Below are 14,760 nucleotides of genomic sequence, written 5' to 3'. Positions count from 1 at the left end.
ATGTATTTATTTGCACCAGATCCAATAAACGCTGACCTGCACACACCTGCATATTCCAGGCTTTAAGTCCTTATTTTTAAAAAACAGTAGTTTAACAAAAAAGTATAGAAGATCAGGCTACAGATAGAGGAGCAATCAGTGTAAAACTTTGGGCCACTATATATAAATTATACTTCAAAATTAAAAAAAAAACTTCTGCCAACATCTTTTGGAGGATAATATAATAAAATCTACAGTGAAATCTAGTAAACTATATACAGATATAAAAAAAGAACATCTTTAGTTCCACTGAAAAGCTGTTCCCTTGAATATATTTTACTATTAATGTACTTGCAGGTTAGTATTTTATTCCCCTGATTATAATTTAGGAAACTAAAACCCTAGATTTAGCTAATAACCCCCACACACACATACTCAGAGGTGTCATTATTCAGCAACTTCCATTTTTTGAAACAACATCACGAATCCAGAAGAAAAAAATGCTTGAGTATCTGAAACTGCTGTCACAGAAACACAAACAAATCCGTCTCTTATACTAAGAATCTTTATTAAGAATCAACTTGCTAACTCTAGAGTAGTTCAAAACAACTTTAATTTATCCTGTTTTCCCATCCATAATAGATTAGAAGTAACAGGAAAAACAAAGCTAGGGTGAATGGAAGAGACGGGAATGAGGGAGTCTGGAGAAACTGTGATACTACAAGTCTGCACAGGGCACATTTACAGCAGCAAGAAGAGAGGCGTAAGAACTCAGAAGAAGCAACTAAGATGGAGATACGTAACTCAAAAATATAAACCAACATCTTAGGCACTCCTGAGTTAGTGATTATAGAAGCATACTCTGGGGTGCATGCAACGATTCTCCTGGTGTGCAAGAAACCAATCCAAAAACCCAAGTTCTTTCCTCATTTCTCAAGAAGAATATGTAATGTTACTGGCTTTCATTTTTACGTTAAACTAAGGGACACCTGTCATCTACTAGGTGAGTTACTAAGAACTATATTTTGGTATCATAGCACATTATTACAGCTTATGTGGACTCCAATTCAGTATTCTAAATATAGCTGCCATTCATAACAACACAGTAACACTACCACTGAGCACACACAAATGTACTGTAAATTCCTGCAATTTTATGGAGGCATACTTTATCAATACATCATCATCAGTGTTGCCTTAAATTGGTCATGGTTTTCAACTGTTCTTATTGCTGGTAATCTAGTTTATCAAGACAATCAATATAGCTCATGGTGAGTTACTTGTAATTATGTATTTTGGCCTCTAATTTAGACTATCATACATATACTGGGGTCAAATATCAATCATTCTTACCCTTATTGCAAAAATACACATGCATATTATACTCCACCCAGCCCTACCCCCACTACTATCATTTGTTAGTACAGTAATGACACTACACTATTATCAGTAAATTTTTTCACAGTAAGTGGAAAAATGTACAGTAGATGGGCAGTGGAAACTTATACTCTGCTTAAGTTGACCAAGGTCCAAAAACTCTTGCAATCTACTGCCATAGGTAACAATTAAATTCAGTGCAAAAGAATACCTGATGTTTTCAATTATGACATTGGGCCACCAGGATTAAATTATGTTACTCACACTATTTAAATTGTTACCTATATTATGATAAGAAAAAAAAGTCTCTTAAAAGCTTCCTATACTAAATAGTTCATGCAAAATGTTTTGGTGCTTCAGGTTTTAAAAAATTCACTTATATGGAAAAATGCTACATAAACAGCATCTTGAACATTTTGAAGGCCTTTCTCATCTTTGATATTTAAAATATCTTTGGTCCAGGAACCATATCCAAAGATGCTAACAATTAATATAGAAATTTTTCTTGTGCTCGGAGCAAACAAATCTGTACATTATTTTTTGCCACTTTTCAAATATGAGGGCTTCTATCAGTTCATCTCACATGGCTGGGCTTCCCAAATTAAGAGATCTAAAGAATTCTGAAAGCACAAATTTATACTGCTATAATACACTATGTGAATAAATTTAATCTATTAAATAAACCTTTTCTATTCCTTCTTTCTCACATACCATCATAAAGGAAAAGCTACCTATGATATGACACTAAAATGCAAATAAACCTGTTTTGTTGAACTGCTGATCTGAAGGGACACAGCTGTGATTTGAAGCATTTGTAAAAAGGCTAATATAATATCACAAGCATCCACTGTCACCTTTGCTTTTTCCCCAATTTCCTCATCTTACTTCTCTCCTCAATCAATCTTTATTTATCACTATCTCCTATATCCTGTTCTGCTTACTTCCCTAGGAAAGTAGAACAGATTTTCCTTAGTTAAATGTTTCAATGGACATAGCTCAGAATGGACGCCCCTACACAACCCCACCATAACCATTCCTCCTCAGCAGGACTCTCCAGAACCTGAATGATCCCTATTTAACAAACATCATTCCAAAGAATTTTGCACCTCTCTTTAAGTAAGCTTACATTTTAATATTTATACACACACGCACATGTGCACGCACGTGCACACACACACACACACAAACACTCTAAATAAATAAGGGCATGAAACTGACAAAGAACTTCACAATAGGCTTTTAGAAAATATAAAGTTCTTCTAGGGCATATAACATATTCTTGTTTATGCAATTTTTCTTGTATTTTATTAAGTGAAGACAAACCTGAAGAGCCATACTGAGAAAACGGTCTCTGTCAACATTACTATGGTAGAGTTCTTTGTCCTTCATTTATATGCTCACAGATTTTTCTAACCCCCTTTAGCAGAACATTTAACCAATTTTTGGCCTTAAGCTAACTGCCATGACACATTTATATACTCTACAACTATACTACAAACTTTGACTAGCCATTCTTTTGAAATCCTCCATTATGCAATGCACAGTAGATTCCTAATAAGCGTTTCTTCATTGCAGGATCAGAAAACTACTTGTATGACCATATTTAATATTTACTCTGTTAAAGAAACAACTAAGAAAAATGATCAAGGAACACACGAAAACGACTGTAGTAAGGTTTTCCTTCTATACCACACTCACTGTTTTGACATAACATAGAGATTGTTTCATAATCTCTTCTGCAATATAGACTACCACAGAAACTTGAACAAATATACATACACACAAAAACACACACACAGGGTTAATAAATTCCTGGAGTTCAAATAAAGACACTAGGGAATAAGCTAAAACTCACAGCTAAGAATGGTCATCAAACATGTACACAATTTGAAAATATTTCAGACAACAGGAAACACTGGTGGCTTTTCAATAATAACCCCCAAGAGTACAACATAGCAATTTGTATTTTCTACCACTTCTAACAGTACCTCTAATTGTACTTCAACTTTAAACCACAGAGTAGGTGGGTCAATAACTACTGCTAAAAACTAAAAAACTATTTAAAAACACAGAACTTATAACCAGTTTAAACTTTTATCAATAACAATTCTCAACATCTACTTAACAAAGACAACAGTCTGATACCTAACTTCTTCCTGGGGAAGATTATTATTCTAGCTTTCATAATCTTAACTTATCAACATAGCAAACATTAAAACTGAGAAGTTTTAAAAAAATAATTAAATACAAATTTAACCAAAGCTGAAGTACCAACTGCAGAACTAAAAGAATTAAGGATCTAACCAAAAACATGTTTCCTTTCAACAAATACCCCATTCTCTCTGCCTTTTATTACTCTAAATTCCTCTTTACTCATAACTGCTAGAATGGAAGAAAATACACTTACTGAGCAATACTTCTTTCTGGTCTCTGACAAACTAGAGCCCCGTACTAATCAAAGCCAAAACAAAACAAAACAAAATATAATGGTAAAAAAGCTTTCAATCCCAAACAATAGCTCTCATTTATCTCAAAGATTATGTGATATAACAATAGCCTAAGAAAACAAAGGATTTGGGACAACTCCTTTGGAGTACATTTATAAGGGACTGATCCCATAAACCATGTCAGGTGAGCAGGAAAAATAGAGACAAGAATTGTGCCATTCTTCATCAGAAATGCAAAAATTCTAATAGTTTGTCTATACTACCTTCCTTCTGCCTTGAAAAACTTACCATAGCCATCATGTCTAAACGAAGAAGGGTGTTCTCCCAAAATGGCTTGTCTCTGGCGACCCTTTCCTCTATCTGACACAAAAGTAGAAACATGGTTTTAACAATTTTGACCCAAGTACTTAACAGAGTTCTCACATGGGAAACACCCATTCAAAATATCCATTACAATTCATAAGAGAAATGTGATTCCTGGTTAACGTTAAACATCCATTCATATCCAATTTAAATACAAACACCAAAAGTTTAAGAAAATAATTCTATCTAACAAATTCCACTTAACTTGAGAATATCTTTTTGGCAAATGCCAAATACAATCACACTTTCAAATTAAAGGAAAGAATGGATACTTTTCAGAAAGTGATGTACACAATGCTAGAGTTTGGCACTGTACAGAAGTTTTTACCAATACATGTCTTTAAAACAAGCTTTAAGTGCAGTACTTTTGAAAGACAGTACCTGATGCATACTATTAGCTTCAACAGCAACACATTTTCAAAGTGGGCTTCTTTCAAGAAGTTCAGCATAAGCCAACAACAACCTGTATTACATGGTTTCACAATCAGTAAACACAGAGTATTTTGTATGTATATACACATATTTACAAACACCTACTGACTGGAGAGCTGGAAATTTTCACATCACTGGTCCATATTGTGCCATGGACCGGCCATTGTCTATAGACCTTAACACCAGGCAGAACTAGAAGCACTCCCCAAAGTTTAAATATGCCAAGTTAAAGCTAACCAAGGGGGCTACATTATTGGACGAGAGTACTACAATACTCCTAAAGGATAATGTTTATGCTAACTACATTTTTAGGGAAGGCATGTCAATTTTCCCAAATCTGAGACATCAATAAAAAAATTACTTCTAAGTTTCTAAAATAGCACATCCTATGTTAGTAAATTTTAAAAATCACTGTATAATACTTTGGGTAAGTTTGCTGATCAAATTATGGTGTTCGGTAAGATTTTTTTTAAATGTATCTGAAGAGTCTGATCATTCTCATCTTTGAAAATTCAAAGAGAAAGGCTTTCTACATATCCTTAGTCACCTAAACAAATGAGGTTTATGGGAGATGAGAAATACTTTAATTTTCACTTCAGTCTACAGAAGTATTGCTTTAATTACCTATTCCAAGTTATCATAGCACTGAAAGGGACCTAGGAGGTCATCTAGTTCAACTTTTATTCAGTGTTAAATTCTCTTTACATCATCCCTAAGACCATCAATTGGGACCATCTAGCCTCTGCTTACCCAACACTGGTAACAAGGTACTCACTACTTTCCCTTACATTTTCAGTTAGTTCTAAATCATGAGAAAATTAATTTCTATATTGTACAGAAATTAGTCCTCTACATATATTCTACTCCATTTAGGGCCTCACAGCCTTACTCATTACTTAGTCTTTCTCCAAGAACCCTTTCAGATGCTTAGAAGTTACTATGATCCTCCATTTCCCCAGTCATTTCTTCTCCAGTCTCAACATTCAGAGTTCCGTCTTTCCATTACACGGCTTCCAGCATCATCATTTAAGTCTCACTCCTCTTCAATCAATCCAGTCTGCTATTCCATTCTGCTAACATTCCTCTGCTTAAGCATGCCACCAAATGCTAAATATAAGTCCTTATCTGATCTAAGAATCTTAAACCAAAACCACCATAAAATCTTCATGGCTTAGTTTTACTGATATAGTTAACTGTGTGCTATAAAGGAAAGAGCACTGAATCGGGAATCATAAAATTTCAACTTAACCAGTAATCTGCTATATAATCATAGAAACAATCTTCATTCATAAAGTGAAGAAGTTAGAATAGATGATCTCCAAGGTATCTTTCAGCCAAACATTGTCATTACTTCTCTTTAATAATTTCTCTTCATAATATATTTCTCATAGTAATTTCTCTTCAATAATTCTCTTTATTGGAAGCATTTACTACCTAATATAAGGTCACATAAAGAAGGGTGAGGAAGAGTCAAACACTGAATATATCTGTCTATAAATAGTGGTTTGTAACCTTTCATGGATTCAGTCTAAAATCTGTTGGAAGCTGTGGACCTTTTCTCCCCCCAAAGATGCACACATACACAAGTGTTGCTTAACATTTCTGGAGGGATTCTCTGGAGTCTAGGCTATGAATTCTTTGCACTAAAAGGTAATTTGAGCTGAAAAGAACTTTTTGAAATGAGGTTATATTCATAAAATCACTCTTTTTTTGGTAGAAAAAGTTACAATTCAGTATCAACTTGAGTGGAAGCTAAAGTCACTACAAAAACAAAAACATAAACTGCCATATGATATTTGCTATACAGACAAGTATCTATCTGTAAGGAATTAGAAAAAAAGAATTCTTTTCCCTTGAAAGCATAAATAACTAAAACTCTGTTTTACCTCCTTTAATTATATTTCCCTATTTAAATACCTACTTTACACATTTTTAACTTTCTGACTGTAATTCCTTGTATAAAAATCTAAGCTGGCTTTTGTAAAATTCAGACCTTTTCTAAGAATAAACACTATTAAAATAAGAAGCATATCTATAAATGTTTTAAGAGACATTAAGAGAAATGTAACCAAAACTCACTATTTCAAATGAGTTAAAAAAACAAAACTGAATATTCAGTAACTGTAACTTAACAGAAGTGAGAGGTTTCTCATCAACCACTTGTTCTGTTGTTTGAGTACTAAGGCTTTGTTTTTCAATACTGTATTCAACTGTATCAAGCCTCTGCCAAGCAGATTTCTGTGATAGTGAAAAATGTGGGGTCCAGCCAAAGCTGCATTACCAAACAAACCTGTCTGCAACCCCATGCATAAGGCAAGATGATTTCCTGAGAGCTAAGAATTAAAGGGGCCAATCATCCAAAAGTCCTAAATATTCGAACATGCAAAGGATCACCGCATTGTCTCATTTTTTTCTTTTGGCAAGAGTACATGCACTATGGAGTCCCTACTGCCCAAGATATTTTGGATGCCATAAAAATTTTTCCTAGTTTACTGACTTCTACAGACATACTCATCTTGGTGAGTTTTTCCAACACACGGTTCAGACACTGATATTGTAGTTGAGATGTAGTCAATACTGCAGCCCCCTTGTTTTTACAAGATCCACATTTTGATTTGTATATTCCAGAATTGCCATACAGTTAGTTGAACAATTTTACCAGTCAAATCTATGCTCATGAAATCTAGCATTTATAAGTTATAGGTGAAAATGCATCTCAAATGAAATGCTCCTATTTTCAGATTTATCAAGTTTAAATATATTCTACCTTGAACACACATGGTACTTTCACCTACATTTGAAATGTCAAAATTTCTAGTTACACAAATTAACATGAGTGATAACCTTAAATTGTTACAAAAAGTGACAACTTATAAACAGCCACTTTACACTTTACACTCAAACCACACAGAAAATTGTCTTTTACATATAATGCATCTTTTCATTATTATGTTATTCTATTCAATGTCCACAATTGAGGGAAAAAAAAAGTAAACAAGTGCAGCAAGTATGCGCCTTTCTAATCCTTTTATCTTTAATATCTGTGTGGATTGGTTGAGCATTATAATTCCCAAGACCTGTAGATAAATTGGCCCTGGTTATTTGTCAATTAACAATTTGAATCTAAGCTGCTAACAGTTACAGCAACGGGCATTAAGATTTACAACATTGTAGATAAAATCTAGTATCCGTCAGTGAAAAGTTTTAAATTCTACAACTGAAACCTTAAGGGAAGTCAAACCAATATATACATACAACTTGAATAAGTGGGCACAGTCTATCATGGTATTCATCCCATGCAAGTCTGAAGTACTGTTAAGTGTCCTCCTTTAAAAACTTGGGGTGATGGTGCATGCAGTATGCAGTCAAGGTGAATTGCAAGTCTGAGTTTTTCAGAGGGCTTTTTGCTGATGCCGATGTTGTGCGTGATGAAGTGTAGAGTCAGCCTGCTGGAGTCCTCTATCCTTCTTAATGTCTCGTCCAGCTTGGGGGAAAAGTCCTTTCCATAGAGAAGCAGTGTGCAAGTTTGCAGTTTGTAAGTAATATTCTGAATCAGTTTCCTCTCCTCCAAAGAGAGAGAGCTGCTTGGAGAAATGCAAGTCCTTGAACTGCGGGCGTGCCTGTATGTGTGGGCTCCTTGTTGAACTAAATATAAATAACTCAGTACATACCAGTAAGGGGCACTAATGTTCAAGGTTCTTTTCCAGCATTACAAGGTCTTTTGCAACAAAAGCTCCACCAACAAGATTTTCATCATTGGAATGAACTAGCTCATCTCAGGAAAAAGGACTCTAACTGCATGTAAAAATTTGACAGCAGATGTAAGTACATCTAAAATGCATAAAATACTTACCTCGTCTTCCCAAATATGGTTTAGTGTAGTCCCAACTGTCATTGTCATTCCTAATAACATTCAGACGAGTTGGCTGTTAAGATGAAAAAGAAAGTAAGTACAAATTGTATATCCAAAGCATACATATTTCTTTGGTGAAGTGTTGAAAAAAAATATTTACCCTTGCATATTCAATTTTTAGTGTGCAACATCCAGCATATATATCTGCTCCATTGAGTGCTGCTTTAGCTTTCTGGGCACAAAGGACTGATTCAAACATAAGCTCTATTAAGGAAATTTGGTTTAAGGTGTCCAAAATTTATCATTATTCACTCCATAAGAAATGGACTGAAAAAAATGAGAAATAACTTTCTCACTTCTGAAAATCCTTTACCAAATAAAAGTTCTAGATGAATTTTAGTAGGAGAATTTATTTTTAAGATCAAGGGTACCAAAGAAAACGTAATACAACCAAAAGTACTTATAATACATTAATCCTTCTAGGTCATCAGAAGTACTTTATAACCTGGGTTTGGGGGTGTGTGGAAGGGAGCATGGAGCATGGTCCCATTCCCTAGCAAAGGCCAGCTTTCTATCTTGAAACAGGAAATATTTTACTCTTAAGTAGGAAGAACAGGGCGGTCCAGTGGTTAGGACTCCACACGTTCACTGCCAAGGGCGCGGGTTCAATCCCCGGTCAGGAAACTAAGATCCTGCAAGCTGCGCAAGCTGCACGGAACGGCCAAAAATAAATAAATAAATAAATAAAGTAGGAAGAACATTACAAAGAATCAATATAATACAAAAGAAATACTTGAATTTTACATATTTCTGAGAAGGCTGAGTTTATAATCTTTATCTTTCATTTTACTAGTTTTTAAAAATTACTTAAGTTTCTAATTGTTAAAAAATAAAAAAATCAAACCACAAAATTAGTAGGAAAAAAAAAGCAAAAACAACTTGCCAGAGTAAGCACCATTAAGAGTTTGCTGTAGGGCTTCCCTGGTGGCGCAGTGGTTAAGAACCCGCCTGTCCGTGCAGGGGACACTGGTTCCAGCCCTGGTCCGGGAAGATCCCACATGCCGCAGAGCAACTAAGCCCATGCACCACAACTACTGAGCCTGAACTCTAGAGCCTGTGCTCCACAACAAGAGAAGCCACCGCAATGAGAAGCCCGTGCACCACAACGAAGAGTAGCCCCCCACTCGCCGCAAATAGAGAAAGCCCGTGTGCAGTAACGAAAACCTGATGCAGCCAAAAATAAATAAATAAATAAATAAAATTTTTAAAAAATTAAAAAATAAGCGTTTGCTGTATATCCCAACCTTTTTCTATGCATACACATGTACACATAAGTTAGGTTTTTTTAAAAATTATTATTGTTTAATGGGATTGTACTATATGTACTATTTTGCAACTTGCTCTTTTTACTCAATGTATAACAAATTTAACATAGGGAAGCAGGTCTTACATAAACCATGACCATTTAAAAGATTCAATGAAGAAAGGCAAGAAATGGTCTATTAACTCCAACGTTTTGATACTTCCAAGCTGCCTATTTTAAAGAGAGATTCAGAAAAATCCAATTGGGAAAATTTTCAAAAAGGTACAAGTGAACATATTATCAAACAGTGTTATTTTTCCCTCATTAAAAAGGCAAAGCATGCTGTAAGATGAAACAATGGACTATTTTATGGTAGCAAGTTATTTTATCAATAATAGTAAAATTCTCTGTGGGTACTGCAGTTTCATTCTTTAAATCAAAGACAAATAGATATAGGGGACAGTGGGGAGAATAAACACCACTTGTCTAGAAATGATTAAACAGGAAAAAATAAGATCTATATTACACAGTATTCATACACATCAATAAAAAATTTACAAATAAAGGATATTCAACCATTGCTTGTATCCCATTTCTCTTGAATATAACAATACGTTGCACTTTTCCAACAGGATTGCATACAGTATATAAAACGTCCTATGAAGTAAAGAAAACAAGACTTCATCACATTTTATACTTAGAAAAATAATAAAGCTATACTCTTGTTTTACTAAAAAAAAAATTGTCAAGATGTCATTTCTGTTAAGTATTAAACTTTTAAAAACTGCTACACTTTAATAAATCTAAAGTTATTTCTTCACCTACACAATATACCCACATTAGAGAACTTCCAATGAAACATCTGAAAAGCATTGTTACTTATTTTTAATCTCCTAAATGAATCCTCAATTTTTATTTTCTTAACAGGTACCTAAAAGAATCTCTGACAATACACAATTAATAAACCAAAGCTGTAATCACTTTGTTTTTTTCCAATGTGACTCTGAAATGTTTAATACTATAATCACTTAAATTAGAATAATAAATATTTATTAAAGAGTAGTAGTAGAACTCAGTATTTATTTTCAAGGACAATGGCTATAGATAAAAGACCCAGGGAAGATCATTTATATTGAGTTAAATTTCACCAAACAAGATGCCTGAATCATCTAAGAGAGAACCCTAAATACCCACTTAGGAACAATTCTTCAACTTTCAAAATTCTGAGTACTTACAATTACACAGCCACACCATTAGGTACTAAGGATACAGTAAACAAATCGGAGTACTTGTTATATTCTTTCTCCCAAAACACCAAATATTATAAATACATTAATACTGTTTATTAATAAGTCTATACATATTACAAAAGTAAATAGATACATAATGTCTAACTAAATTTAAACAGTGTCTTATGCTTTAAGTTTATGTCCAAATATCATATACCCTAGAAATCATACTAAATGAAGCTCTTCTTATTGTGATATTTTATTCATTACAAAAATCCAGTGTCCTTATCACTAGTTTATTATTAAACAGCATGTGATTATCATGAAGTAGAAAACTGAACTGGTTCAAGGACATGAATCCTTTAAAATTTTAATATCACTTTTCTAAAGGGTGAAGAAGGGAATTTTTAGGTAAATCAGAGAAGTTTTTAACAAGCTATCTCTAAACAGCTTATAATGATAAATGTATCTTACTGTACTATGGAATTCTGTCACTACCTAGTAGATGCTCTTAATACATGTGATGGCATATTAGAGAGAGATTTCTTGGATCATTTCCACCAAGTCCGTCTAACGCTTTATTAACAGAAAGAGAGTTAACACTGATGTTAATTAAAAAATTTAATGTACTTATTTAATTATGACAACCGTGCTTCTGACCTTTTTATAGCTTCAGTGCTCACCATGTCTTTGTTCATTAAACTTGACAGTCAAAATTAAAATTAATTTTAATAATTCTTTTTAAAAAATCCACTATTTTCAAATATCTACATGGCAGTGAAGAAAACTACAGATTAGTCACTCAAGACAAATTCCAAAATCACTTTTAATTTAGTTTGTCTTGCTAAAATACATACCACCGTAATTGGATAAAGAGGATTCTGAATTGATAGCAGAAGAACTTTGTTGCCTCCTGATGGATCATCAGTATTTCCTGGCCGAGTGATCCTTTTGCTTGTAGAATAGTTGAAAAAAGCCTGCTGACCAGCTATGTACACAGGTTCATCTGCAGCAAACGTCACACATTCTTTGGCACTATCTATGTTCTCAAATTCCACTAGAGCCTGTCGTTTAAATGGCATCATCATCACATAGCTGAAAGGGAGATTGGGAAAGAATAATGTAGCAAGTTCAATTAACATTATTTTTCTCAATCAAGTAAAAGCAGACTTTAATAAAAATGTCTCAAATCATACAGATTAGTAGTCTTCACTACCTGTATCCAATATTAGTCAACTCTTAAATTATCCAAATAAATTGTGGTATACCAGGTAGATGGTACACAGTTGAAACCTCCTCCTCCTGTGATTGAAAGCTTTTAACTACCTCATGCCCTCCTCAAGCACAATTCTGTTACCAGTTGTTAATAATGCCATCCAGTTTATTTCTCAGGCTGCCACTTCCAAGCAACATTAGAAAATACCTAGATACAGAAATCAGCAGAGAAACAAGATCCTACTGTGTAGCACAGGGAACTATATTCAACATACTGTGAAAAACCATAATGGAAAAGAATATGAAAAAGAATATATATGTATAACTGAGCCACTTTGCTGAACAGCAGAAATTAACACAACACTATAAAGCAACTATACCTCAATAAAAAAAATTTTTTTAAAGAAATCAACAGAGATAAAACTCAAGAGAACGTTAGCAGATGGGTGTCCTTGACAACAGAAACTACCACCTCTATTGAATTTTGCAAAAAAGTAAGCGCCACACTAAGAAATGACTACACTTCCATTTGTCTTACTAAAAACAGAGAACCAAAAGACAAAAAGAAGCAACTACAAACAGACCAAATTTCATAAAATAATCTCCTCTAAAATTCTTTTTTTTTTTTTTTTTTTTTGCGGTACGCGGGCCTCTCACTGTTGTGGCCTCTCCCGTTGCGGAGCACAGGCTCCGGACGCGCAGGCTCAGCGGCCATGGCTCACGGGCCCAGTGGCTCCGCAGCATGTGGGATCTTCCCGGACCGGGTCACGAACCCGTGTCCCCTGCATCGGCAGGCGGACTCTCAACCGCTGCGCCACCAGGGAAGCCCTAAAATTCTTAAATATTTTTAAATATTAAAGAATCCATAAAAAGATATTCACTAGAATACAGTAATCATGGATGCTATGGCCAAGACAATGTAGTATTTACTCTTCATTTTATACTCTTTGGGAAGGGGAATATACTTTAATACATGAAATGAAAAATAAAGAAATGAAGGGAGGGAGGTTAGCAAGAAATCAGAACACATGGATCAGAACAGGGAAACGTGTCCTTTATTCACAGGAACAAGGACCTTAAAAGTATTTTAAAATACAATCAATGTGCTTTTTATAATAGCAGAAGGCCAGAGAAATAACATCAGGTCAGGTACTCAGTGACAGCACTGCTTCTCAATCAGGCATCCAGGACCAACCACTAAAACTTCAAAACCTAGCAAGTGTTTCTTAGTAAGAAACAGACCACTTTGTAGCCTGGCAAATTATGTAATTTCTTATGAATTTCAGCTTCCTCATTTATACAACTGGGAGGATTATCATCAAGATTACACTTCCTGCATACATACTGCTTGCCTTGCCTCAATCATCTTTACATCCTCAGAATCTAGAAACAGAGCCTGGCACATGACAGGTATTCAATCAATATTTGTTGGTCTATGACGCTTATTAGCTCTCTCAACCCACATCATTCAAAATTAAAGAATAGAACACAGAAACAATAACGCCTGGGATTAGTTTATAAATGCAAGATATAAATTCCCAGAGAGAAACATTCGTTTTAGAAATGCAAACTCCTAGCTGAAGTTCTAAAGTCTTGCACACAAAAAACTAGAAAACCCTGGAATCAGGTCTATGCTAAAGAAATCAAGGAATAATAAATATTCTCCTCTCACAAATATAAGTTGTTTTATAGCTAAATGATATCACCAAGTAAATATGTTAACAATGCCCTTTGGCTTTTTGGAAACAGAAAAATTATAAAGGCCCAAAAATATTTAAATTCTTTATTGGCCTATTAAAATAGACTCACCTGTTTGTAGTAAAAAGTGCTGTCAGTAACTACTATAAGAAGTAAGCTAGAAGCACAGAGCTAAAAGTTAAACAGGTTACCCAGGAAAAGTGGCATCATATGAAGATAGGGAAGGGAAAATTAGAATGTCACAAAGACATTTTAGAATTCACTTAAAATTGTTTGGCACATAATTTTTTTTTTTTTTTTTTGCGGTACGCGGGCCTCTCACTGTTGTGGCCTCTCCCGTTGCGGAGCACAGGCTCCGGACGCGCAGGCTCAGCAGCCATGGCTCACGGGCCCAGCCGCTCTGCAGCATGTGGGATCCTCCCGGACCGGGGCATGAACCCGCGTCCCCTGCATTGGCAGGTGGACTCTCAACCACTGTGCCACCAGGGAGGCCCTGGCACATAATTAAAAAAAAAATTTTTTTTAAAGCATTAGTATGAGAAAGACTGGAAGACCAAAGAGAGAAAAAATAAACAAAAAGTCTAAGGAACATGGTAGGTAGGGCGGGTGCTTTCAACTTATAGCTTAAAACATGTTTACTAATTTTTAAATAAAAACAGGAGGAAGCAAGAGATTTACTACACAAATTAGGTCCCAAAAGTTTTGTTTTAAAATTTAAACTGGTATAGCTAATCACTACCTAGCATCCTCTCCTTTAATGAGAGGGGAGAAGGGAGGAAAAGAGACTCAGTATATGTTTCTAAATATTCTTTTGATTAAAGACAAAAAAATAGCAATTTTATTATCCTGACACAACCATTCTCA

The 14,760-nt window shown here is 34.6% G+C and overlaps 1 protein-coding gene across 2 annotated transcripts in view; it reads right to left on the bottom strand.

Annotated features, from left to right (window-relative positions):
- Positions 1-14,760, bottom strand: part of HNRNPLL (heterogeneous nuclear ribonucleoprotein L like) — a 37,517-nt gene that overhangs the window by 8,753 nt on the left and 14,004 nt on the right. Inside the window, exons 3-7 of one of the 2 annotated variants that reach the window (XM_081253523.1) lie at positions 11,841-12,078; positions 10,326-10,411; positions 8,612-8,708; positions 8,452-8,524; positions 4,092-4,163 (exon numbers count right to left, since the gene is read on the bottom strand). In XM_081253523.1, coding sequence (XP_081109649.1) covers positions 4,092-4,163; positions 8,452-8,524; positions 8,612-8,708; positions 10,326-10,411; positions 11,841-12,078 — 566 coding nt within the window. Of the gene's footprint in view, positions 1-4,091; positions 4,164-8,451; positions 8,525-8,611; positions 8,714-10,325; positions 10,412-11,840; positions 12,079-14,760 lie in introns of both variants that reach the window. The other variant, XM_081253522.1, reaches the window with a different exon arrangement.

This window comes from Mesoplodon bidens (genome assembly GCF_964165515.1).
Source record: "Mesoplodon bidens genome assembly, chromosome: 14".
Taxonomy (NCBI): Eukaryota; Metazoa; Chordata; class Mammalia; order Artiodactyla; family Ziphiidae; genus Mesoplodon; species Mesoplodon bidens.
This window is presented reverse-complemented; position numbering and strand designations above follow the sequence as displayed.